The 27,511-nt window shown below is 43.0% G+C and overlaps 1 protein-coding gene across 1 annotated transcript in view; it reads left to right on the forward strand.

Annotated features, from left to right (window-relative positions):
• Nucleotides 1-18,070, forward strand: part of TAF4B (TATA-box binding protein associated factor 4b) — a 71,423-nt gene extending 53,353 nt beyond the window's left edge. Inside the window, 2 exon segments of the mRNA XM_041477801.1 lie at nt 5,128-5,247; nt 16,147-18,070. Of these exon segments, the coding sequence (XP_041333735.1) occupies nt 5,128-5,247; nt 16,147-16,311 (285 nt within the window). The 3' untranslated portion in view covers nt 16,312-18,070.
• Nucleotides 18,071-27,511: the final 9,441 nt, after the last annotated feature.

Raw genomic sequence — 27,511 nt, forward strand, 5'->3', positions numbered from 1 at the left:
TATGAATTTCTCGTGCCAGCACGATGCTGGCATGTCATCTGCTGGACAAGGGCCGCCTGTCTGGCTTTTCTTTAACCTCAGTCCTGTTACTGCTCTGTGAGCCCTGGCTAAGACAGGTGATCTCATCTCCACCTGTAGAAAAACCTTCCCTGGTAAAACCGTTTTTTGAGGATCTAGAGAGCAAATGTTTCGTGTACTTTGTCCTCTATGAAAGGTTATATCAAATATCTGAATCCTGTCCTGGGGACTTTGTGGCCAGACACGAAGACTTTAATCTACTCTTTTTCCAAGGTGTACTTGTATTCAGCTAGATAACACTCTTTTTTTTTCCCACCTCTGATAATACAGCCACCCTCTGCTGTACACATCATGGATTAGCTGCTGTGAATTAGTTGACTTTATTTGTAGCAGTGTATACTTTTCATCAGTTGTGTTTAAGGGATTCTTTCTCTTTAGGGAAAGCCATGAGATTTGCATAACTTGCATTATTGAGGCTCTGATAAGGCAGGCAACCACATTATCATGTACTTCGTAAGCAAAAGAGTTTAAAACCAATCTGCAGTATTGCTTTAAGTAAAAGTTTCAGCATCTTATATCTGAAGTACTTCTTGTCTTCTTATACAACTTGAAATTTATTTTTTAATATTAAAGTGCCTCAAAAATGTCATTGGTGTAACAGTAAAAATAGATTTTGCGTATTTTCTGCAATGTGGTGTATGAGACGTGAGAGAGTTTCTGTGAGCAGGAAAAAAATACTTTCCTCAGAGGATTGAGTGAAGAACAGAGAGGTCAATTTTAAAACCTTTCATTTTGTGTGATTACAGCCATGCTGCAAATGCCATTTCACTATAAGGAAGGACTTTAAAACGTACCTTATTTCCTGATTTCTGCTGCAGGTCAGATTAACTAAAATGGTTATTGTGTCACCCTAGAGATTCCTGCTTGCTGCAAGACCAGACTTTAAACCCTATTTTTATTATTAAAAAGGCCAGCAGCAACAAAGACTATTTTACAAGTTCTGAGACGGAGACGTTTTCATAGCAATTTGATCTTTATACACAGGTTTTTAGAACTCTTTGTACTGCAATTCTTAGCATATGTGAAATGGGGAAGCATCGGGGGGTAAGGAAGCATGAACATTCATTTGCCCCTTGCCTGGAACCCATCCCCTCTTATTGCCCTTCTTGGGGAACAGATTTTGAATAGAGCATGTGTTGGGTTCTTGTGTTGTGATGGAAGAGCAGCATCTTTCAGCAGATGATGTAGGTCGGGTTGAGGGGCAGCCTGCTGGTTTGGGGGTCCAGTGTATGGTGCAGCTCCCTCCTGCTCCTCTGGAATTGCCATCACACACTTCAGTCTTCAAGGAAGATCAATCTGTTGTCAAGATAAGGATGATGGTATGATTTCACCTGGGTGTGACAGTTCTCTTTGTATCCTATCGTACTCAAAGACACCAACGTTAATAAAACTGACCTGTAGAAGGGAAACTGTGCAGCTTCTCTGTGTTATATTTTAATAAAGTGTATGTACTACTTTTACTGACCCTTATGCAGTGATCTTTCTTCCCTAACTTACGTGCTACAAAACTAACTGTTAAAGAAAGATTTGACTCCACACAGTCACCTCTTGCTCTTTCCTAATCTTGTTTAGGAAAATCTGGCCACAGTTAGCCAGCCAGTATCCTCGAGTATCCCTTGACATTATCTGCTTGTCTTTTCTCCTGTGCTTTTAACTGCTCACACAATGTTTAGGCCTTTAATGTGCAATTTTTAATGGAACAAAACTCGATGAAAAGATGATTTTGCTGGCTTCAGCAGGGTAATTTGGATGCCTGGCCATATCGCTTAATGGGGATCTGTTGAATCCATTATAGAAATTGAGTGTTTAAATTCATTTGTCTTAATTATGTTCTCAGAAAAATCCCTGAGATGTATACAATGCAACAAGACTATGATTTTTTTTTTCTTTTGCTCCAAACCCCTGGTGAGATGCTCTATGATTTGAAAAATCCTTTGACTAGCTAGGAGGTGGAAAACGTATCAGAGAGAGCAGATGTTGGTAATGATGTGTGATTCCGGCATTGTCTTGGGAACTGCGTGGTCAAAGATGCATCAGTTCTGTATCTAGAAAGCACATCTTTTTTATAGAGTCTCCCTGTCATCCTCTCCTTTGTTACCTCTGCCAGCACTGCCCTCCAGCAGCATTGCTCCTTCCTGCAGCGTGTCTGTGCCAGCAGCACGCTTGGTCTCTAGAATTCCATGGGGATGGTGCCAAGGCACTGCCCAGTCCTCAACCAGAGCAGCATCCTGATGCTCCACCATGAGAGCCTCAGTTTGCCCAGTCCTCTCCACCACATGCTGATGCCAACCCAAATCCCTCTTGGTGTTTAATTCATAGCTCTGCCTTTTGTCCTTACACTTGACCACGGCTGCCCATCTACAGCAGCTGTAAAAAGGAGAGAGGGGCTTATTTCAATGCTGCTTCAGGCCAGAGGTGTTCAGCAGACACACGTTTTTGACAAGTCTAACTGCAGTAATGCTGGTTGGTGTGTGTTTTTTGGGTGGAGAGGGAATGGGGATGTGTTTTCCAGTGGTTCCCAGGGATGGAAGCATATGATTAGACTAATAAAGGCTTTCGTTTGTTTTGCTTTGTCTTAAGTTTAATGGTTTTAAAAGTCATTTTACTTTGGGTGCAATGGTTCCTAAATTAAAGCAAATCATCTTTCCCCTTCTGGTTTTCTCTTTCACTGGAGCCTTTAGGAATTTAATCTTTCCTCAGAGGGGTGCTGTGTGCGTGGCATGTTGCAATGCCCCTTCTCATGGCAAGAAGACATGACACATGTACACATGACCATTGTGATGACTGAACTATCCTGCTGGCAGGAAGGACTGCCTGCTCTACTTCTGCAGGGATGCTCCATAGCTGCTGTAAGGATGAGTGGCTCCAGGTGTTGGAAGCCTGGGCAGCTGAGGCTGGAAGTTAGCACCTGCCTCTGCCAAAAATCTCAGCATTTTATTGCTGAGATTTAACACTTATTCTAGGCATTTTATTGCTCCTCCCTGCCTCAATCTTTCACAGTTTGCAAAGTTTCAAATTTTTATTTTAATTTATTTTCACCTTTCCCCATCTCTGGCTGGAGTGTGTTACTGAATATAAAGATACGAGATTTAATCTATATATGAGATTAAAGGAAAATTTATCTTAAACATTTTATGCTACTTAAGGTGGCTAAAGTCAACCTCTGACAATTGCAAAATACTAGTAGTTTGAAAGTTTATAGTCTGTAAAGTATTATTGAAAGCAATCCTGTATATTTGGATAAAAACAACTGAATTGAGTGAATTTTGATAAATAAGGTTTTTATTGTGTACACTGCACACAAAAGCAAGAATAGTGTATATGGTAAGTGAATGATGGTATCTGGCTTTGAAGAAATACTACTGTGTGAAGAAGTACTACTACAATAAAAGCCTACATTGGGTGATCAAAGATGACTTGCAAATAGTGCTGTTTTCAAAACTGAAACATACAAACCCCCATAAACTTTATTCTCAACATATTTGTTAAAATCTCACTTTCCCTGATTTCTGCTGGAAAACCTTGAGCAGTGTGAGTCTTCCAGGGAACACTGTCCTTTCAAGAATCTTGCCCTGAAATACTGTTTTTATTTAAATAGCCTAGTTGCTGCAGTACCTGATGTGAAGCTGCCACCATCGCTAAAGTCTACTTAGATATGTAAAGTAAGGCTTGTAACCCCACCCACCCTGAAACTACCCAGCCAAAGTCTCTCTCCCCCAAAACACCCCCCATGAGCCCCAAAGTATTTCACTGGATTCTTCTTTATTTAAGTGGTAGCAAGTAGGGGATTTACACCATGTAGGGGCTGCAAGCTCAGTTGTTATCAGCTGCTCTTCTCTCTCCAAGTGGGATCTCTGAGAGCTGAAAAGCAACCAAAATCAGAGAGTGTTACAAGCTTGGTAAGCAAGATATCTTGTTGACTGGGTGAGGAAATCCAGGTAATTCATTGGGTTTATGATGGGGGAGATTTGGATGCTTTCCTGCACATGGTATGGTTGTACTTCAATGTTTTTAAGACACGCACACACATCCATGCAGAGAATCCCCATGTGAACAATCATCTAAGTCCTGGGAATGGGGAGGACAAGGGCTACAGAGCTGTACTAGTTGCATGTGAGACCATCCCAGGGTTGACATCACCCAGAGGTTTATGTTTGGAAAACCTTCCTTCTCCACCCATGCTCCAAGTTGGACAGCTACTGCATCTGGAAGCAGTGTGATTGTGTTAGCAAGGTCTGCAGACAGTAAGTCTGTCAGCAGACCTGACTGGGTTGAGCTCCAGAGCAGCTAGAATGGATAGTTATTGAACAGAACATATCTCAAAATACAAGGATAAAACTTTTTTTTTTTTTTTAATGCTCTTTACTGTGGGCTTCTATCCCATCCCAAGTTTACCTAACCCAAGTGAAGGTTGTTTCTAATGATTTCTTAGTGTTCAACAGTTTTGGAGGTGAGTGAAAATAAACATGCAGTGTATCTCTACCTTGCTTCAGATGTTCCTGAACATTCAAATATGTACTGGGAAAAGAAAGACTAGCAGTCAACTAGCAGCATCCTGTTATAATGGGTAGTACAATGTTTCACAAAGGCAGTATTAAGTGCTGAGTTCAGGTGATAGAGGAAATTTGGTATCTTGTTTGTGCTGTCAGGAATTGAGATTTTGAAATAAGAATAAAACCAGGTCACATAACCTGCTAACTTCAATTTTTTAATACTAATCCAGCTTCATAAACCAGTTCAGACCAAGATTTTTCATTAACCAGAAACAACAAACCTTATGAGGTAAGGAAGCAGCTGCAAGGCTCGTGTTAAGGCTGCATTGATACCACAGTGTGGTCTCCATAAAAGGTGTTAGTTAAACAGTGCTGTCCATAGGGCTCCAAGCATGACTGAGTACTGGTGTTTGTCAGAAGTGACCAGAAAGAGGGGAGAGATGCTGTGAAACACATTGTTTCTGTAGGAGCTACAGAGCCATCTGAAACAGCTCTAAAAAGAACCTTGAACATAATGTGTATCATAATTAATGTAGGTTTTTTCTTTTTAAATTAGATGCAACAGCTGGAATTAGCACAGATGCAACAAAGAGAAGCCAACCTCACAGCTTTGGCAGCCATTGGACCAAGGAAGAAAAGACCATTGGATTCACTGAACATTGGATCTGGGCTCGAGGTACAAACCTGGCTTGCAATGACTTGCATTGTGTTACATCTTCATACTGAATTAATTGCATTTATCTTTCCCTGTAGGAAGAAGTGTGAGTTCCCTCATACAAAATGGTTTGTTGCATTCTGTAGGAAACCTAGTTTGTGTGTTAGGTGCTTGAAAGGATTGTTTCTGGCAAATTTGATGGGAGTGTGTAATTTTGTGTTAAAGGAAAGAGCGCTGTGTGTAAAGGACTAAATGAAATGATGACTCAGAGAAATTCCTGTCTGTAGTGGAGAGTAACCAAGCTGTGGTGGCTTTCCACACTGGGTAGTTGTCATGGCCCCTCAGGTGAACTCACAGTTCCTGGTTTGGATACTTGTGGAAATGGTTCTCGATTTGACATTTGACTGTAGACATTAATCCATGCACAATGCATAGGGACTCTTCTCAAATATTCTGTGAGTTCACCTTGGCTAGGTTCTCCCAAAAAGCAGTAAGTAAGTCAGTAAAGCTTGACCATTGAATGGTCAATGAGCCTGACCATCTTCTGTGGCTCAAATTGAATACTGAAAGTGCTTTTAACAAACCTTTTCTGAGCAAATCTCTCAATGTGCTGAAGAGTAACAGTTCCCAGTACCTGGGAAGCTTTTGTGACTGCAGAAGTCCTGAGGAGACTGACAGCCTACTTCTGTTAGAGGTCATCATCTTTGCTGGAGATGGGAGAAATTGGTGTTACAGCAAGTTTTGCCTCTCTATCATGAAGCCTCGATACCGCTCAAGTGAAAGTCTGGTTGGCCTGACATAACCACAATGATCAGGAGCCTGGAAAGTAACTCTTGTGTGGAGGCAATGGTGGTAAAGTTGTTCTTTCTGATGAATCTTCAGTCTTTTTCATTCTTGTTGTCTGGGAAGCTTAAATAGATGGTAGGATTGAAAATACTTTGTCATTTTAGCATAGCAGAGTCTGAGAGGACCTTGTCCTCGGTTATTTGCATTGTAACTGAGACAGTGGTGGCAACTGTCCCATAGTTTTTTCTTCATCTGGACTGTGACAAGAGGCCTCGCTAAGCAGATGAGATAGAGCTGTTTCAGTGAATTTTAAGCTCATTTTTTCCCTGACATGGATACAGAATTAGGTCTTTGAATGCTCCCTGTTAACCACAAGTGAAGGGCAGCAGTCTTTCTCTAAACAAGCTGCGGAGAGCAGCCTTCACAGCTTTTGAGCAGTTTTTCTTCTCTTCTTTGAAGTTTTTTAATGCACTTTCACATGAAGCTAAATGTATGGTTATTATTTTTTTTAAATACCACTGGAAAAACTTGAAAAAATCTGTCTAGCACAAGAACAGTTTTCCCCATCCTTTTCTCATCTTCCCCCAAGCTTCTATCGGGTAACTATTCCTGTTCTTCATAGTGGTTTTCTGTAATTATTGTCGGATTTGTTTCTGAATATTTAACAAGTCTGCCTGTTAAGTACTTTTCAGTTATTTCTCATAATCTCTGGTATGTCTGCTTTATTAAAAGCTTCATGAGATTATGCCAAAGCGAGACAGATAACAGTGTTGCTGTTGAAAGCTGGTTATCCATTATTTACTTTGCCACTTTAAAAGAATGTGGACACGACACGCCTAAAACTGACCATAAACCTTGATAACATTCCATTGTCACAAATTTACGTGCTGTATTTTAAGCAAGTAAAAGCTTCTCATTTAAGCTTCTCATATGGTTGCTATATAGACTGATTTGTTAGGGCAGTAGGTGAAAGTAATTCTGACAGTGGAACCATTTTTGTTTCTTGCATGCAAGCTCACATTCCAGTGCCTAGTTCTTAGGCTCGTGCTACTGGAAAGCATTTCTCTTCAGACCTTTTTTTTTTAATATTTTGTGAAATTATGCAGGATAGCAATCCTTAAGAAGGATGTTTAGATTTAAATGTTTTTAAGTGTCCCAATATATCTGAGCAGGATTTATAAAAGGCTTAAGACTTCTTATGTAGAATAAAGAATGGTTTTGACAAACACTCTCTAGTTCAAGAAGCAGAACATTTGTAATACATTCATGATAACATGGCAAAACATCCTGAGCAGTAAACAACATTCCATTCTTCAGAGATGAAAGGAGGTCTTTGAAACTGAAAGCAAGTACAATATGGCCTTAGGCTGATACACATTTGGGCATCTTTAGAATCATCTTTTTGGGCAACCTGTCTGAGAATAATTTAAACAGGCAGGATGTGCTTTTTCATTTCAAATTGCAAATACAGACAAAATACAGAGAGCTTTACTCTCAAATAATCTTAAATGTCAGAACTTCTAGACTGTGCAATGGCAAGTAAATCTGTGCACAATACTCCTGAGACATTCTTTTTTTATTATTATTATTTTTAAAGGCTAATAACTTGGTAGACATGTATGATGGAAGAAGTTATTCCTAAATATGAATGATATTTAACATTATTGAGTGAAATCACTGATGCTAATTGGATTAAGATTTTTAACTACGACTTCAACTTTCTTTAGATAATGTTCTTTGTACAATGTTTGTGTCTTCTATGGCCGTGTCAGCTCTGTGCAGCTTCTTTTTATGGTTGCCTACTGCAATAATTAAAGGAAAGGAATTGTTTCAAGCAATTATTGATGCAAACCAAAGCCCTAATGTATTTGGGCAGACAGGGAAGAAATAATCAGTTACAGTACGTATTAAAAAAGTGAAACTCTGTAAGCAAATTTGTCATATATTTGCCTTTCTTTATTCAGTACCAAAACGTAATGGATACTGGGAAAGTTCAGTTCAGCAGACTGGATTGGTTGGATCTGTTGCAGTAAATGTGAAGGGCTCAAACCAGCATTTTAGGGAGCATGGTATGCTAACTTATCCAAAAAGAAGTATCTGTGTTTAACTGGGATGATTCTTCAGCCCAAGGTTTTCTATTTCTCTACACTCTAGCACTGGGTTTTGCTCCTCTTCTGAAAAGTGTTCTTCCCAAGATACTTGAGCACATGATTCCTGCACGTTCATCTTATTTTGATGTCTGAAATTGTGCTTTACTTGGGTCTTTCCAGGAGACCTGTTATGGGTCATTTTAATGTGGTAACTAGAACATGTGGTGACACAACCATGTGCTTTCCAGCTGGAAGCCTGCTTGCCATCACCTCATAGTGTAACAAGTACAGAAAGAGGCTCTTGTTCAGAGGAGTGCCTGTCAACTAATTTGGACCTAAAAGCAATATAAAAAGAAAAATCTATATATTGCCATGATTGCTTATGTATCTCTAAAGTTAAAATAGCAGTAGTAACAAATCCATGATGATCATGCAATGAAAAAATAAGGCTAATGCTCTAGGCCTAATTAAAAATAAAAGAAAGAAAAGACATCAGTGTAATGGGAATTCTTTTTCCTTTCTTGTTGGAAACACTAGTTTGGGTAGTTTTGCATGTTCTCTTTACTGCAACTTAACATTTGAATGGTATTGTTCAGAAAGCAATTTGAGAAAGCCTTGGTAAGAAAATCCCTCTGTTGTGAAAATGTGTTAATTGGTGCTACTTGTAATCCAGAGGTGGCAATATCTTCATTTCTCTCATTCTTATCCCTCTGGACACTTTTGGAAACAATGAATAGGAGAGGCCTTTGGATTTCATTTATATGTGTCTTGGGGTTTGTGCATTTGTTACCCACCTCTCCTCCTCCCCTAGTTTGAGGGCATGTGGTAAACAGTAATGAATTAAAGGGTAGGAAGAATTGAAAACTAACTCATCTTGGGAAGGGAGGACACTTCTAAAACAAATAAGAAAAAAGTAAACTTGAAACCACAGACTCATTTTCCCAATTCTTTGTTCTGTTTCATAGCTTTTACTGGTTGGTAACACACCCCATAATGTTTTCAGTGCTGATAAATAGTCAAGGATTTTTTATATTTTTTGTTAAGTTTTACTGCTTTTCTGTTGACAAAGCCATTTTGGAAACAGCTTTTTCTCATTTCCACTGTAACTGGAATTTGAAGACTACAGTTCTGAGTCCTTAAACTTTCTTTCGTTCTATTCAGATGTGTCTTGGGTGCAAGGTCATCTTTGGCCTTGAACCAAAAGCTGTGTATTTCTGCAAAATCATGGACCAGAGAGGAAAGACGTCTGCACATGTTTCTGAAAGTAGACTCAGAAGACTGGCTGTTACACTTACGGTTGTCATCTGAATGCTGTGGTTGAGCCCTTCTTCTACTTTGTATAGGAAAACCAGTACTTCTGTGTAATTTTTTGGGGTGGAACACTTGCTTTGCGCTACTTTTCTGGCTCCATGATAACACCTTAAGTACTTAGAAGTGATGCAGTCTCTCCTGCCCCAAAGTGCTATTGGTGCTGAGTTCTTCACTTGCTTTCTTCCACGCTGGTTCCACTGACTGACTCAGGGGTATATATCTCGTGTCTTTTCTTTCAATTTGCGAGATCCAATGGCAAAGGAAATTCCTCTTTCCAGATCCTGCTTGTGTCTGTTCTGTCCCCTGCCCAGATTGGCTGCTCTGTTAATAAGTGTGGGTCTTGCCTTGTCACAGATAGTCTGGCTTTGCTGTGGAAACAAACTATGCAAGTAGTTGCTACATAAGTAAATCATGCAGCTGTGGTCAGTGCAGAGCCATTCAAATACTCCCTTTCTGTTGAACTCCTAGCCCTGGCCAACATACTTGAAATAATGTGATACTTCCAGGGCTGTGCACATCTAATACAGCAGTCCACACTTGCATTCTCCTTCTGCAAAGAAGTTTGGCAAGCAAAAATGGAAATGCCTTGTTTACCACAGTGGTCATTGTTCCATTTTTAGTATTGACTGTGGGTGGAGGAAATGAGCTTGTCATCTTCTCTTGTGTCTGCAACATCTGATCATTGTTAACAGAACTTACCCTTCTTGCTTTACAACTTTGGGATGCTGGTATGCACGTTGATTCAACATATTCTGTATACGGTGCTTGTTTAAGCTTTGGAAATGTTCTTCAGTTTGACTGAGGAAGAACTAAGCCTTTGAGCAACAAGTCCTTTCTGCAGAATGGAAGTAAACCCAGCTCTTCCAAGTGATTGGGGAAGAGACATGATTTGTTTTTTCTTGTGTGTGACAATCCAATGGCTTATTTTATTTTATTTTTTATTCCAGAAGGAGTTTATGCTCTTATAAGTGGTAACTGTAGAAGCTACTGCCACTCTTCTGGGCCATAAACTCTTCTGATGAGGGAACACACTAGCACAATTCATCAGCTTCAGTATTGGTGTTAAGGACGTGAGTGTGTCTAAGTGTGAATTTAATGGCATGAATTGGCTCTGTAGCAAATGATAGCTCCCTGTGCAATGAGGCCACTGTCTGGTCTTTGGCATGGGTACATGATAGTCTGCTAAAGTATTTTCTGAGAAGCTACATAAAATTAATTTAAAAGCAATCACCTCAAATTGGGCTACTTACATATAAGTAGGTGCTCATAACAAGGCTATAAATCTGTTTCTACACTTCAGTGGTTTTCCTCACTTTCTCTGTGTCTCTTTCTGTCTCTGTCACCCCTTCCCCCAGCCCATAGGTATTAAGTGATACTGGAGGGTGAGGTTTTTTCTACTTTGCATGTGCTTGATGTATGCAGACTCTTGATTTACATTTCTGGTTTTTATTTAAGCTCTTGGACAACTGAAGTGTCTATGACATGGTCATACCTTTGGGGAAGAAGGGAGCTAAAAGTCACTGCAATTATAAAACGTCTTCAGCATCTTAGTTACTTGTTTTAAGACCTAACAAAGCACAGCTCTGTTAGCTAAAGAGTTTCAGTTTCTGCGCTGGATTTCCTGGAGTCTGTCAGTCTAGCCTATACACTTGATCTGAATTTTTCCCCATGTAAATAGGCAAAAATATTCTCAACTGCCATTCACACACTTCAGAAATACAGTTCATTGGCCCATATCGTGCCTTCTCTGTGCTAGAGATGAACTTAATTCTTCTTATATGTGAAAGAGATCTGCAATTTCAATGACTAATTGCATTGTAGCTTTAGGCTGAACATATTGGTAATGCACAAATGTTGATGACATGTGAAGGGTCAAGAGATTTATAATTTAGTTGACAATACATTGCTTAAAATGATGTGGCAAAGAGCCAGAAAATTTCAGCTTAATAATTGTCTGTTAACTAACATGACATATTTGTATAGGATTCATTACCTCCAGGTACAGATTAAGCATCTGATGTACCCATAAGAAGTGACATGCGTACATGAATCTTGGGCATAATAGTGAATAAACTGACATTGCATTCACAGTAATTTGTTTCAATATGTAAAACATGTTGTTGCCTACATTTGAAAGGACTTGTAGGAATGTTGCAATGATATCTGAAGAAAAATGTGTAATTGAATGGAGTTTTCTATTATATAGATCTGACAGCTCTGAGAGGCTTTTTTGTAGGCTGCAGATAACATCATAGATACATATTTGTTTTCAGCTACACAAGAAGTAGTCTGGATATAAAGATCTGAGTCTTTCAGCCATTGGCTTGAGCTATGCTAATGTTCTATAAGGTTAAAAAAAAAAATAAAATCCCCAGATCCCAACCTAACACAACCAACTTTATTTTTAAAAAAGAATCCTATAAATACCAAGTCATCTAATACTTCATTGTTGTGAACGTGGGAGTATTTCTGTCAGACTGAGGTTTGTTAGAATAGGCAGCATCAGTAGGCTGGCTTACCACCAGACTGCTATCAACTTCTTTCACCTTGTTTTCTCTGGCCTAAATTAGGCACTTATGTGTACGAGCAAAAAGGTCAAAATTTTGCCAGGGTCTGTTCCTTTCCCCCTGGCTGCTGGAGGAGACTCAGGTAAGTGCTTGAACACAATGTGTTAATGGTTTTTTAACCCTTGTTTCCTCCTATGAGACAGGGCTGTGTCCTCTGTTTTACAGCGGGGAGACCAAGTACAGCAAACACTAGATATCCCTGATCTCAGTGTAACCACACATGACAGAGATGGGGGTTGAAGCTGGAAGCTTTTGCTTCAGTTCACTAGGTGCTCTTACCACATCTCTGCTGCACACATCTGTCATTTTTCAGTGTTTGGGAAAGTCATTGAAAAGTGTCTCATGACTTTGCTTCCTTTTGCTGGTGGTATTTTTATAATGTGCAGCAGAGCTGCAATAACAATTTGCTGTCTCGGGATCTTGGCTCTGAGCCTGTGATATGTTTATGCCACACCAAAAATTGAAATGAGAACTCTTTGCTTGACTTTAGAATGTTTGACTGAGTACTTTTCTCCCTTAAAGTGTTTCCTTCCCAAGAGTTTAAAATTTTGAATTTTGGTTGGTGTGAAGTCATTGAATTTGGGAAGGGAGTGTGTACTCCACCAGGAGCAGCTCACTGAACCTGACTGGAACTTGGTAGGGAGGGAGAGGTTTGCAGACCTCTAGGAGCTTTGTGTCAAGGCCTGTAGAATAACTCTGAGCAGTTTTGAAATCCTTGTTGGTATCCATGATCCAAACTTGCAGATGCCAAGCTCCAGATACCTTGCAGACTAGAAGTAAGGTGACTCTGTATTAACTTCACGCTTGCCTTCTCAGAGAATTGGTATATCATTCTCCATCCAGCCACTGGAGAGAGCTCTAGAGATCTTTAAACAGGTTTCCAGAGCACCTCTGAATGAAACTGGCTGTTCAACAGCTTGGGACTACAGCAGGAGCACCACAATGGGTTCTGCTGCCAAGTGAGTGTAATTGATCTCTGTCAGGTGTTTATAAAAGGCTCTAAGGGTGACAGTGTGCTGCTGTGGAAAACTTGCTGATTTGGGCTCAATTCTGAGGATAGTTCAAAAGCAGGACTGCTGCTGTTGTGACCTCCTGGGGCTGATTTTAAGCCAGTTGTTGTCTCAGTACTGGGATGGGTGGTTTACAGTGGTGCAGTTACACTGCTGTAGTGCCTCACCTGGCTTACAAACAGGGCCTGTCAGCTGTGATACCCAGGCTGACTGGTAGAATCTACACTGGTAGTTGGCCCTCCTGGACTGCGTGTCTCTGTCATTTCCCTTTTGGAAGGAGGGCAGGGTGGTGAGGGTTTACTGAAAGGCAGGAACTTCAAGGTGACAAAAAAAAAAAAAAGCACGAGAAAAAAAAGAAGTTAAAGAAGTTGCTAGTTAGAGCACTAATAATTAGATATTGCAGAAGGGGGATGCAGGCTGTTTGCAGTACCCTTTGTTAGAATTGATTCTACAGGGATGCATTTTCTATTTGTTTATCTTTGTACTTGTCTGTGACCTGGTTGAAAAGCAGCACTTTTCCCCTAGAAATGGACAAAGCTATCTTAGGGTTTGCTGAAGACTAGCAGTGAAGAATCCCCCAAAACAGCAAGACACAAGTGGTTGCTGCCCGAATGGGAGGAGCATAATAGAGATGTCTGGGAGCAAGGAGTCAGCTGGTGGTTTTCAGGTCTCAAAAATTTTGTGCTTCTGAGGATGGGGTATGTGAGATCTAAAGGAGAGGATTATTGCCTAGGGCCATGGGCCAGACAAAGTTGACCTCCTGCCCAATAGGAATTTGCTCAAGTGGAGCAGCAGAGGACCCTCCCCCAAAGTGTCCCTTGTGTCAGCTTGAGAGCTCAGAGCTGGGCATTTCATAAGTAAAGTCTTGGACATTAACAGAGGGCTCTGTGATGGTTCTTTTGGATGTGCAGATCTTGGACCGCTGCCTGGTCTAAGTTCCAAAACAAAACCAGGAAAAAACAGTGTTTCAATACAACTGTGGGAGACTGTAGCTAACAGGAGATAGTGCTCAGCACTGCATAAATTCACTTAAAAGTGGGTTCCCCAGTATGGTCCCTATCTGGACTGGAATGACCTAGGCTGTCTGTTGGCTTCTTTAATTTTAAACCATCATGTACTTTGAGAGAAGGACACTTTGTTCTAACTTATGGTAAGAGCTACAGCTGGTTGTCAAAGAGCTCCCTGACCCCTGAAATGCTGTGCTCGGTAGCTTTGATAAGCCAGAGTGATGCTATGGGAAACTTAGAACTGTGAATGGCTGTCTCAGTAAACAGGGGCCCAGGACAAGCTTTGTCTTTGGATGTGTAATATCGCTTTATGTCTCTGCACTGGGCATGATGGGTAGGAATTTAAGAATAAACACATCCATAACTCTGTCTCAAACTCAAGCAGCTTCTGCTCTGTTGTAGCATCTTGCAGCTACAGCAGCAACAGCAGCTTCCAAAGAGGGCTGGGTGATTTGTGCCGTCTGTCTCCCTTTTTGTAAGAGTGAACAGGATTGAGGTGGCTTTGTTTGGTGTCTTTTTAAAGGTAAGACTTCCAGTCTAATGACTTATTTAGAGAGAAAATACTTTCACCTCAATAAAGTTCTTTGAATTATAAAGGACATTGCTGTTGGGTTACTGAAAACCCTTGGGGTTTGTTTCATTTATAACATTGCCTCGGGCCTTCTGCTGCATCCTGTTGGACTGACCTCCTTTTCAACCCGTGCTGGCAGCTGCATTGCAGAGCTATCTTTTCCCTGGATCCTTCAGGGTTGTCATATGACAAACTTGAACTGTGACCCTTTTGTGTCTTACCAGGACAGCAGTGCCCTCTGTGCAATGTGGCCAGCAGTCTTCCCCATGCACACATTTGTTCCAAGCCATTTAACAAACTGAAAGTTTCAAATGATGGCATTTCATAGTGTTTAATAGTATTGACTGTAAAGCAAATGAAATGGTGCTGAATACCCTGCGTGCTGCTTGTAAAAAAATACAGCTTCCATTTCTGCAATGTGCCCTGGGTTTTCTGTGGCCAGCCTGTGCTCTCTGGTGAATCTCTTTATATTTTTAATAAATATCAATGCTTCCACCCTAAAAACAGTAGCATTTGCTGCTATATGTAGTCCAGCACTGATAGTCATTTCTAATAAATGGGGAGTTTAAACATATTTCTCTAAGCAAAGTGGGCAAAGTCATTTTGCTGAAGTCTTGCAGAGTGTTAGGGTAAGAATTGATATAGTTAACACTGCATCCAAGCAACACCATCTCCAAGTGGTGTTGATGCTGGCAGGCATTGCCTTGCTGAAGTTACAGAGACTGAGCACTCGTATTTGTACAAATTACATTCATTACCAAGAACCCTCCAGTAGTGATAAGAGACTGGCTGTGCAGCACAGATTGGCTCCAAGATAAGTAGCCAGTCTATTGTGCAGCTCATGGTAATCTTCCTCTTCCCCACCCCTAATAATAAATCTTGGGGCATTTTGGAAAGCGTGGGGGTTGCTCATTCCAGTAGCTTGAATGTAAAACTACTAAATGTCATCATCTCCTACCAATTGTATTTTCATAACCAAGCAAGGCAGCTGACTGAGGTGGATAGGCTCAGATACAGAGTTCTGAATATCTGGATGCTTTCTCTGAGTATGTGTTGCCCTCTTAAAGGACAGAGCACAGATGATGGCTGGGATGAGTTTCTCCTGGCCATGTTCCAAAGTTAGGGTGCACTCACAGTGACAGTTTTCCTCATGAAGAGATGGAAACCTCTGGAGCAAGCACTAGTAAGAGCTGTGCACAACCTGGGATTCTGCATAGGTACTGTGTTAGTACCTTCTTCGTAGCTGCCCGATCCTTTCTCAGTGCAAGTCTGTTTAGCAGACTTCAGTGAAACAGCAGTTATTTATCTTACCATATTAGTATAGTTTTAAAGGAAGAAAGAACTTTGTGGTTGCTTTGACTGAAATAAACCATCAGCTGGCAAGCACTTGCTTTGTCTTTTTCAGTATCTAATCTGCAAGGATTTTTGGGTTGCTGGTTTTCAACGAGGAAAGCTGAACACCAGTGGGCTAGTTTTATAGAAGTAGGCAGTATAATCCAACCAGTTTAGTTAAAACTTCTATTTACATGAAATCCTAATGTTTCTGATGGGTTTTTTCTTCCTCTCTCCTCTATTTAGGGTTTGAACGGCAATGGAATTGCTGGATCATCAGGTTTCAGCCTTACGAAGCAGATGCTCTGTCCAAGAGTAACCCGTGTCTGTCTCAGGGACTTGATATTCTGCATGGAACAAGAGAGGGAGATGAAGCATTCTCTACGCTTGTACCGTGCCCTTCTGAAGTGATTTGAATCTTGCATTTCACCGTGCTGTCTACTGCCAAAGATAACACTGAAGCATTGTTGCACTGTCTTGAAATTCCAGTTTCTGGAAAATGATCCGTTGTAAGGATAACTCTTGTTTACAGATAAACATTTTTATTAAATACCTAACTTAGCACCTATAAGGTTTTTAATAATACTTGGCTTAAATCTGTCTGTAAACCAGTGAAAACACTGAGCTGCACACATAAGCACCTCTCTGCTTGCATTTAACTGTCTTAAAAGCTCTGAGGGCTTGATAAGTGTCCCTAGTTAATGTATGCCACTTGCTTCAGTACTCCAGAGTCTGCAACATCTGTTCTATGTGTAGTGCCACCTTCCAACCCCATCTTATTTAGGGAAACAAATATCATCATAATGGCACAGCAGAGCATGGCAACTGTATTTAATCATGAACCAGCAGCCAGTAAACACAATAATGTATTGCCTGTGTGACTCAACATCCTAAATTTTCTGGGTTTAGAATTACTACTGGATGCTCACTTGTGGAGATCAAAGTAGTAAGCAAAAGGAATGAGGGGCCCTTTCTACCCCACACTTTGCCTCAGTTGCCCTCAGCCTTTCCTCTGAGAAAGGAACTGAGGGAAGGAGGACAAATCAGTCATTCTTGTGATTGAAGTACATCACACAGTATAGTTAGGGCATATTTGAATGGTCATGGAAAACTTGAAGTTACTAAAAATAAAATGAGTAAAAGATCCTAAAAAGGGAGGGTAAACAGAAAAAACAGTTTGTCTTTCTTTGGATACAAAAAATAGCATTGAACTTGAGCATAAATGTGGAAAGATATTAACAAAACCTGTTCTGACTACAAAAAAGGAAAAAGTTAAGATGCATTGAAACTCTGGAGCTGAAGACTCTCCTTGGAGAGGAGCAGTGTTTGCAAAGCACAGGATTCACTGCTTTAGAATATTGTTTTAATACTTTAATGTGGTGTAACAGGGAAGCTTCTCAAATAGAAAGTATTTAGACAGTTGCTTTGTTCCCATTCAGTGAGAAGGAGGACTCTGGATTATAAAGACTGTTAGAACAGGTTCAAAGATTGTCTACTTGCTGGTAAAGACTGCCTTGTGGTGGAAGGAAAGCCCTCTGGGTCACCCTCCTCCCCAGGCTCCAAACATGTTGCCTTTCATGACACAGCGCTGTATAGCATGGCTGTTTCCCAGGACTGGTGGGAAAGACACTGACTGCATTCACAGAATCACAGAATATCCTGAGTTGGAAGGGACCCCACCCCCCAAGGATCATCAAGTCCAACTCTAAAGTGAACTGCCTGTACAGGGATCAATCACAGAACATTATTTGCACCATGCTCTAACCAACTGTTGAATGGCTTCCTGCTGAATTTTCTTTTCTTTGACAAGAAACAAGCTTCCTAGGGTTACTTGGCATGCTGCTTCAAAACTTGAAGCAACTATTCACACAACTATTCTGCACTGTCAGAACCACTGTAGATGGTTACCAAATTCACAAAGTTGTGAATCGGTTATGTTGGTTTTTGTTGGAACAGTAGTAAACAAATCTAGTAAATGAATGCTGTAAATTATTTATATATGTATATATAGCATATATATATATATACAAGAAAAGCAGTACTTTGACTATAGTTTGCAAGATATTGATGGCATTGGGCAAAATTGTTTTGTATTATTAAATGCTTAGCTTTACTTTTTATGTAAAGTGCAGCATTTTCCATATTTGTGTACTGTTATCTTATTGATCAGATGTTAAAAATTATTTTAAATACTGCATTAAAGCAATTATTTTATTAAAAACAACACATTGGTGACTTTGTTTCCTGACGTGAGAAGTTCAGCATGTGAAGCTGTCAGCACCCTGACTAATGGTGTGACTTGGAGAGCCAGTCCCAGCTGTCTGCCCATCGCAGGAGCTGGCACGGTTTCCTCATGTGACATATTAACTATGAACATCTTTGTTTGAAGGAGTTTTAAACAGAAGTAGGTGACAGGGAAAAGGATTGCTGGAAAGGGGAGGGGTGGGCAGGGAGGAAAAGAAATGTCTCATGTTTGATTTCCTCCTCTCAGTACAGAGACTGGGTTGTGGGGGTTTTCGGTAACAGCCGGGCAGAGATGAGAGCTTTGCACATGTTCTGGGAAGCAAAAGCATGAACTGTGTCATACTTCAGCAGTGTGCTGTGGAAGCACTGTCCTAAATTATTTTTAAAGCAACTCAAAATTAATTAAATGCAGGCTGGAGAACCACAAGAAGCATCCGCATATTGGCCTGCCTTTTTCTCTTGAAACCAGTGCAATACTGAAGTGAAATATGTTGGAAAGAATAATTGATAAATAGATATATCTAAAGGGTTATGGATGATTCAGGTGTTTTTATGGCCTGCCTATGATCACATGATTTTATTGCTGCCAGAACAAGTTGTCTCTCACAGGCAGATTCTCCCTGTGTGTTCCCTCTTCCCCCATGTGTCATGTCCACACCCACCCCACTCCTAAAAGACCTCTCAAATCCAAAATTTATACTGTAAGGAGTAGCAGATGTTTCAAAAAGGTTTTTCAGCAAGTCTTTAGGCCTAATTTCAGACAGGAACAGTCCTTGGTGCAAAAACTGAAAATACTTGTCTCCTTGCTAAGGGTTCATCCTGCCCCCCAGCTGAGCTCAACTTTGCTTCTGAGGGAATTGTCCTCCTAAAGTGGCATTTAGAAGATACCTGGGCTTTGCTCAGCTACATCAGGAGAGATCACCAGGGGTTCACTTTCATGCTTTTCCCCACTCTTCCTGCCCTTTATGGGAATACTGAAATCCCAGTCATAAAGTTATGACGACAAAACCTGCTATCATGCTCCCTTGCCTTTTAGTTCTCGGTATGCTCATGTTCAAGCTTGGGAACCTAGGGGAACTGTCTGTGCCACCAGTGCTGGGAGGGCTCTAAAGCTTGCTCCAGGCACTTCCTGCTTTCCAGCTGGCCTGCTAGCCTGTAGTGGCTGTTTCTGATGCACTGAGCTGGCTGGGCAACTATCCCTGCCACTGAAGTGCTCAACCTTCAGAGAAAAGGGTATATACACTTGGGGGGGAAAGCTGTTGTTGCTTGCTCTTTACTACTATCTCAGCAGCATTCTATGCCAAATTTTGTGTGTTACTTGCTGACAAAAGGGGGTCTGTACTGTTTCTCCTCCAACTGCTGCTTTTTCCTTTTATTGCCATTTTCAAGTCTTAGCACTGAATCTAGCCCTTTGCACTGTCTTTGACTCCAGCTTTTCCCTTCTCCCCATGGGAAAGCCTAGCTGGAGTGCACTAACACACCCTGCAGCTTTGTTCGAGGTTTAATGAGGAAGGTAGCAGGGGATCGTGAGACATTGCTGGATGATTCCTCAAAGCCATTGCACTCTCTTGGACACTTTGACACGAGTAGCTTAAGGCTACTGTTTGCATCAAGTTGTTCTAGGCCCCCTCTCTTTGTAGGCACCTGTGTCCTGCCATGTGAGTGCATTGTGCTGAGCAAAAGTGCTATCAGCTGTTCTCCAGGTTCATTTCTTTGCTCTGTTCTTTGCTTTCCTCTTCATTTGTAATCACTGGGGTGAAGAGAGAAAAACTAAAGCAAGTGAGGATGTCCTGAAGGGGCAGACAGTCCAAGTGACTGGACTTGGTGAAACAGGCTTGTTCCCAGCAGCTTTTCAAATGAGGGCTGCTGGCTTTCTGAGGCCAAGTGCTCCACACTCTTCCCTGTGCACATAGCACACTATGTCTGCACATGCTGTGAAAGCAGGATGCCATTGTTGTCCCAGGTCCCACAGCTGTAGCTCTGGAAATAACTACAACCTGTACTGAAGGCTTTACTCCTTCGAGGGGTGCAAAGCTGAGCACCAAGACTGAAGAGCACCGGACCTGTGCTCCACCGACTCTGGGTTCTGAGTTCATTACCACGTGTTAGTGGCTTGTCCCTCCCTCACTGGATACAAAGGCTGCTTGTGTGCAGGCCACAATGCCACTGTTTCACTTGGTGCAGGCCTTCAGCAACATAGATAAGCACCCCATTCGGAACACTGAAGGAATAAGCAATAAACTTCGTCTTTTCCTTTCAGATATATCCTATGGGCTCTTCTTTTCTATTGCAGGCATGAGATGGCCACTCATTGCCTGCTCTCTGTAGCTATTCTGGCATGTTAGCTGATAACTTTGCTACCCAGTCTCTCCTCATGAGCCCCTGCTCCACAGTTCCCCTTCTGGGGAGCCTGGTTTTGAAAGGGTTTTTTTGCTGTGAAGAAGGGAGGAAAAGGAGGATTTTCATCCTGGACTTTAATGGCTATCCTGGAGTGGAAGGAGATGGTGGCACAGATCAGCCCACAGCCCTAAGGCTGCTACTTTCTGTACCAGGAAGACCCTTGCAGGGTGTTTCATGGTGGCTAAGACTTCCGCCATTAAGTCCTACTTCAGGTTTTCTACAAGGTCCTTACAGCACTAGGTGCCTGCCATCTTCCAAGGGATGTTTCCCTGGCAGAGCCATCTAAAATTCCTCCTGGACACCCTATCAGAGATGGTCATCCATTCTCTTCCCCAGCCCCATTTCATAGTCCCACAGCTCTTCCATGTGTCTCATTGTCCACCTGTGTGTCTCAGAACTAGCAAAGGGTACAGAGCTTGTTTTGTGTGATGCAGGTAGACACTGAGCGGTGTCAGGACCAACACTGAGGCCCCAGATGTGCTTCACCAGAGTTCTGCCCATTTGCAGTGTCACTAGAAGACTACCTCCCCTGGGGCTGCGCCCTGCTGGGAGGCAGCAAAGGTGGGGTTCTTCTGCATAGGTACTGCTAAGGCATAAAGTGCCTCTTAGCAGCTTGGCATGCCATGCTCCTGCTCCACAGGCTTTGTTTGATAACTGCTCTGCAGTTATCAGTAAGCAGTTACTGTTTCTACCAGATCACAGGGAATAGTATTTTTAAATCTATTTGAAATGAAAAATTATCTGACAGATCATCTGTATCTGTTTTTGAGAGCTAATTCATAATTATGTGTAGTTCCCCCAGCTTCTTGAGATATTTGCTGTTCCACTTTGAAGTGTTTAGCATGACAAGGTTTATTATTTACAGTTATTTTAAGGTGTTTCTTATTTCTGTTCTTAGAAGCTGGAAGGGAGGATGGAAGTATTTTTTTCAAGTAATTATGTGTGAATATACATGTACTCTGTGTGTATAAGGATGGCTGAGTAACTTTTAAAAAGAAATACTCTGTGTAAAGACTGAGTTATAAAAGCTCCCAGGTGTGAAACTCCAGCAACAAGGAGAGAGGGAGGAAGGAGATAAATTATCTTCTTTCTTTAAGAGGTTTCAAGTTTTAATGTGTTAAAATCCTTTGATACCTTTGTGCAAAATTGGGCAGAGAATAAAGACTCCCTTGAAGAGCTGATTAGTGGGAAGTCTCAAGAAGGAAGGGTAGGAAAAGGAGAATGCATACAGAGAATCGAAAACAGAGCTTGCTCCTCTCTTCAGGAGCTTCAGTGATGCATTTATGTGCATTCTGGCAGATGCTTTGTTTTAGAGAAAAGACAGAAAAGGACCTTCCCAGAAACAAAGTAGGTGAGTATGTGTAGGCAGGCTGTGTATTTAATGAAGCAAACTTACTGAGGAAGAAATCCTTATATTGTTGATTCCTGCTCAATGCAATTTTCATTTTTAACTTCACGTCTCAAAATTTGGAAAACCACTCTGTTATCACCTCATCTCTCTTTGAAGGAGTAGCAAGTACTATCACCAGCACAGAACTGAGCTACTGTGGGCTGTGGGCCACATGCTGTCCACGGGAGTTGGTGGCCCGATGCTGAAAGAAGAAGATGGAGTAAGGAGAAGATGTGTAGCTACATTAGACATACCAGGAGCTGTGTAAATACAGCATGGGCTACTCAACATCTTGTAGCTGAAGCAGTTTTCCACTACTGACATGAATAAACCATGGTTGGAGGCTTATAGCCCATGTGAGCTTTGCCTCAGCGTCAAGCTGAGGTGGTAATCAGGCTTGTGCTACCTCTTGTCAAGGCCAGGTCTGTAATTTTCTGCACCCTGCCTTTCACCAGCCCATTCCTTAGCCCTTTGCAACCGGCTGGCAGGTGGTGAGAGCTCAAAGAGGCCTCATCTCACACAGCTCTCAGTCTTTGCTTCTAATTTGAAAGCTTTAGCCTTCTTTATTACAGGGAAAAAAAAAAAAAAAAAAAAAAACTGAAAGTGACCCAAACGTCAGGTACAGAGGGCAAATATTAAAAGTAAGCTTGTTTTTGCCTTTGAAATTCCACACTTCTTAGAAGCTGTTGGTGAGCGATGCCCCAGAGCTGGGGAGGATGGCTCCAGAAAAAGATCCCCTCGAGTGTGCAATCAGCCCTTCACAGCAGTATGCTGGGGATGCTGGAACAGAAATCAGCGTTTCGAGTTTTTTTTCCCATGCGGTAAAGAAGAACCTGTGGGAAGGTCCTGCCTATGTCCTTACACAAAACCAGGATATCCAGTTATTAGTGAGAGATACCTCCAGGGCAAGCTCCAATTTTGCAACACTTCCCAAGGCAGGGAAAATGCCCTGGGCTAGGGCAGTCTTGGGAAGAGAATTTTTTTTTTTTTTCTTTTTTTTTTTTTTCTTTTTTTCTTTGTAGTCCTGATCAAGCAAAAACTTTGTAGGGATGAACACTTTGCAGAGACCCAACTCTTCCAGACCTCCCTGTACCTGGGTGAGGCTCCTCCACCTCCTGAGCTGGACTCCTGCCCTTTCGGGCTTTTTCTCCTTAACAGGCTCAACTTTCTGCAGTCCTGAGCCACGCCTGGAAGCAGGGAAACCGAGCTGACCCCAGGTGCAGCATCCCCCAAGGAAGAAAGCCTGGGAGGTGCCACCCAGCCCTCGCAGAGTGGAAGGGTGCTGCCTCATTTGGTGATTCTTTCCCCTCCCCAGAAACACACGGATGATTTAAAGAAGGGATCAAGAAGAGATTTCAAATTCCTGTTTAGCTGTCACCCGCCTTGGGCGGCACCTGACAGGGAGCATCAGCACAGGGCTGGCGCAGGGTGGGTGGCACAGGGCCGATGGATGGCGGGAGCTGGCGTTTGACCCTCCGGCACCTCCTGCGCGGCGACCCAGCCCCGGGAAGGGCGGAGAGGCTGCGCTAGCGGAGGCAGCCTTGAGAAAGCTCCGGCTTGGCTCAAGGCCCGGAGGAGCCAGCACCGCCCTGCTGCCCCAGGGCCGCCGGGCCCGCCCGGCCCGGCCCAGGCCCTGGGGGAGGCCCTGCCCTGGGCAAGGCCCTTCCCCTCGGCGCGCCGGCGGCTCCCGGCCCGAGGGGTGTGGGAGGCCTCTGAGCCATGATGTGACATGGCACCAGCCTCCACAGGCACATCTCTCATTGACAAGGTCTCCTTGAGAAGCCAGTCTGCATCACAGGCAGTAAGCCATACATAAGGGGCTCAAGTTCCTCACTTCGGGATGCAGCACAAGCACTCCCTGGCTCTTGGAACAAGCATCCCCAGGCACATCTGACCAACATGCAGTGGCCCCACTCCTCTTTCCCACTCTTGTCCCCTCCACCTGTTTTCTGTGGTGTTCGATCTCCTTCCCACCAGTTCTTTACCCCTACAGCTGCCTTAGTTTTGCATCTTTCCCCCCTGCTTGTGCCTTGCACAAACCTGCTGTAGCACTGCCTGCCTTCCCTTACTGTTCTCCCTGGCCTTCCCTTTCTCAGTGTTTTAACCCCTGGGAATGATACTTTGGAAGTATAAGGTGTACCCCCACTAATAAACAATGCTGGGATAGTGGTGACAGCAGATGAGGACAAGGCTGAAGTACTCAATTTTTTGGCTTCAATGGCAACCTCTCTTCCACATCACTCAAGTGGATAGACAGCAGGATGGAGAATTGGGGAGCAAAGTGTTTTCCACTGTGTAAGCATGACCACCTGAGGAACCTGAACATATGCAAGTCTCCCACAATCCTGAGGGAATTGGCTGATGTAGTTGTGAAGCCCCTCTCTATATTTGAAAAGTCATGCCACTCAACTGAAGACCCAGGTGACTGGAAAAAGAGAAACATTGTACTCATCTTTGGAAAGAGTAGAATGGGCAACCTTGGGACCTATGGATCTGTCAGCCTCAGCTTCATGCCCGGGAAGATCATGGAATAGATCCTCCCAGAAGCTGTGAGGCCTCTGAGCCATGATGTGACATGGCACCAGCCTCCACAGGCACATCTCTCATTGACAAGGTCTCCTTGAGAAGCCAGTCTGCATCACAGGCAGTAAGCCATACATAAGGGGCTCAAGTTCCTCACTTCGGGATGCAGCACAAGCACTCCCTGGCTCTTGGAACAAGCATCCCCAGGCACATCTGACCAACATGCAGTGGCCCCACTCCTCTTTCCCACTCTTGTCCCCTCCACCTGTTTTCTGTGGTGTTCGATCTCCTTCCCACCAGTTCTTTACCCCTACAGCTGCCTTAGTTTTGCATCTTTCCCCCCTGCTTGTGCCTTGCACAAACCTGCTGTAGCACTGCCTGCCTTCCCTTACTGTTCTCCCTGGCCTTCCCTTTCTCAGTGTTTTAACCCCTGGGAATGATACTTTGGAAGTATAAGGTGTACCCCCACTAATAAACAATGCTGGGATAGTGGTGACAGCAGATGAGGACAAGGCTGAAGTACTCAATTTTTTGGCTTCAATGGCAACCTCTCTTCCACATCACTCAAGTGGATAGACAGCAGGATGGAGAATTGGGGAGCAAAGTGTTTTCCACTGTGTAAGCATGACCACCTGAGGAACCTGAACATATGTAAGTCTCCCAGAATCCTGAGGGAATTGGCTGATGTAGTTGTGAAGCCCCTCTCTATATTTGAAAAGTCATGCCACTCAACTGAAGACCCAGGTGACTGGAAAAAGAGAAACATTGTACTCATCTTTGGAAAGAGTAGAATGGGCAACCTTGGGACCTATGGATCTGTCAGCCTCAGCTTCATGCCCGGGAAGATCATGGAATAGATCCTCCCAGAAGCTGTGCTAAGGCACATGAAGAACAGGGACATGATTTGGGACAGCCAGCACAGCTTCCCCAAGGGCAAGTCTGCCTGACCAACCCAGTGGCCTTGTATGATGGAGTGACTATATCAGTGGACAAGAGAAAGGCTACAGATGTCATCTAATTATCTGTAAAGCCTTTGACACAATATCCTACAACATCCCTCTCTCTAAATTAGAAAGAGAACAGTCCATCCAATTTCATAGATGAACTGTTAGATGGATAAGAAATTGGTTGGATGATCATATTTGGAGGATAGTGGTCAATGGCTCAGAGCTCTGAAGGACATCAATGACAAGTGCTGTCCCTCAGGGGCCCATATTGGGACTGGTGTAATTTAATATCTTCATTAACAACACAGACAGAAGGATGGAGTGCACCTTCAGCAAGTTTGCAGATGGCACCAAGCAACAACAGCTGTGCAGTTGACACACCTGAAGGATGCTATCCAGAGGGACCTGGACATGCTCAAGAAGTAGGCCCATGGAAACCTCATGAGGTTTAACAAGACCAAATGCAAGTGCTGCACCTGAGTTGGGGCAGCCCCAGACATGAGTACAGATGGGGGAAGAAGTCACTGAGAGCAGCAGTGATGAGAAGGACTTGGTGGTGCTGGTGGATGAGAGGCTGGACATGAGCAAGCAACATGTACTTGCAGCCTGGAAACCAACTGTGTCCTAGGCTGCATCAAACACAGCATGGTCAGAAAATCAAGGAAGGTGATTCAGCCCCTCTACTCCACCTGATGATTCTATGAATTCTGAACTGGGAGGGAACTGTCTGCTTCCTCCAGGCATCCTCCAGCCTGACCTGAACTTCTGTGCTTAGGCGAAACCCAAGTGAAATGCTCATCGACCAGCAACACCCGGACCAGGTGCTTCCACCTTCATCTTTCACAGCTGTTGGGCACTTCTGCTCTGCCCAAAAGCCTGCCTTCCTCTTCAGCTTCCATGGCTGCTCTGATTCTCCTCCCCATCCCTCAAACAATTTATTTCCCTTGGATGACTGCCATCGCTTCTCAGCCTTCTTCAAGTTTGCTGCTTTGATTGCCTTCCACAGGAGACGTCTCCTGCACAAGCAAGTCCTCAGCTGCCCCTTGTCTAAGCTGAGAGCTCACAACGCTTTATCGCAAACCCATTGTCCAGGCAGGAGCTGTGAGCACTTGGGGGTCCCTGTGGGCATGCTGAGACATTAAATCAGTTTGAACAGGGCTAAAATAGGGCTGTTACTTTCTCTCCCATTATCTTTGTTAATGAGTAGGCAGTGTCAGTCCTGTGGTATTTGTGATCTTGAGAGCTTCCAAACCTTGAATGTAACTTCTTGAGAGCCTTGAGGAGTGCTGACTGCAAAAGTCACTGCTGTCATTTCTGCCTTTCCAAGGTGTCAGAGAAGCAGGTTCCCGTTTTCCCAGGGAAGGACAGCTGGGGTGGAGCATTTTTCCTTCCCTAGATTCCTGTGTGCACCTCCTGCAGAAAGAAGGACGCTGTCCCAGGCAGCTGCAGTGCTTTTAGGCTATTAAGCTCTTTCAGATGTCTCGTTCAAGTTGGGCTTTGCTGTGATGCCAATAAAAACTTGCTGGTGTGAGGCTTCTGCGGCATCACGGAGAATGCCATAGAAGGAAGCACTCCTCAGCAGCTGAAATCCTGCACTGGGGATTTCCCTCCATCTATTTTTTGGTACTTCCCTTTCCCAAGGTGCCATCCTCTGTGGATGTCCATGGCCCATTGCTTGAGGCAATGTAGACCAAGGACAGCACTATATTATACTTTCATAAGATTTAGCACACAAAGCCTTTTCCTGAAATTAGCTGTGAATCCTAAACTGACTGAAAGGTCACATCTTGTAACACCTCCGAGCATGTGGGGCCACTGTGGGGGTGGCACTTTTCAAACGTTCTCCCTCATCCTTTTGCTTCCTGATTCTGCTCTGTCTTCAAATGGGCAGGGAGCTCTCAGAGAAAATGGAAAACAGTCTCCACTCCCATGGGTTCGTGGTTTTCCCAACCATTGTGCCAGCAGCAGGCTGTCTGAGGGAATAAAAATGTTGCCCTGCACAGGGCTTGGATAATTAATACTGTTTCTTTCAGCTACAGTATTACTTATGCCTCTGGTTGACTTCTCCAATGATAAAGATACAGTCATTTCTGTGACTGCACAAAAG

The sequence above is a fragment of the Pyrgilauda ruficollis genome, unplaced genomic scaffold (assembly GCF_017590135.1).
Source record: "Pyrgilauda ruficollis isolate IOZ18807 unplaced genomic scaffold, ASM1759013v1 scaffold41, whole genome shotgun sequence".
Taxonomy (NCBI): domain Eukaryota; kingdom Metazoa; phylum Chordata; class Aves; order Passeriformes; family Passeridae; genus Pyrgilauda; species Pyrgilauda ruficollis.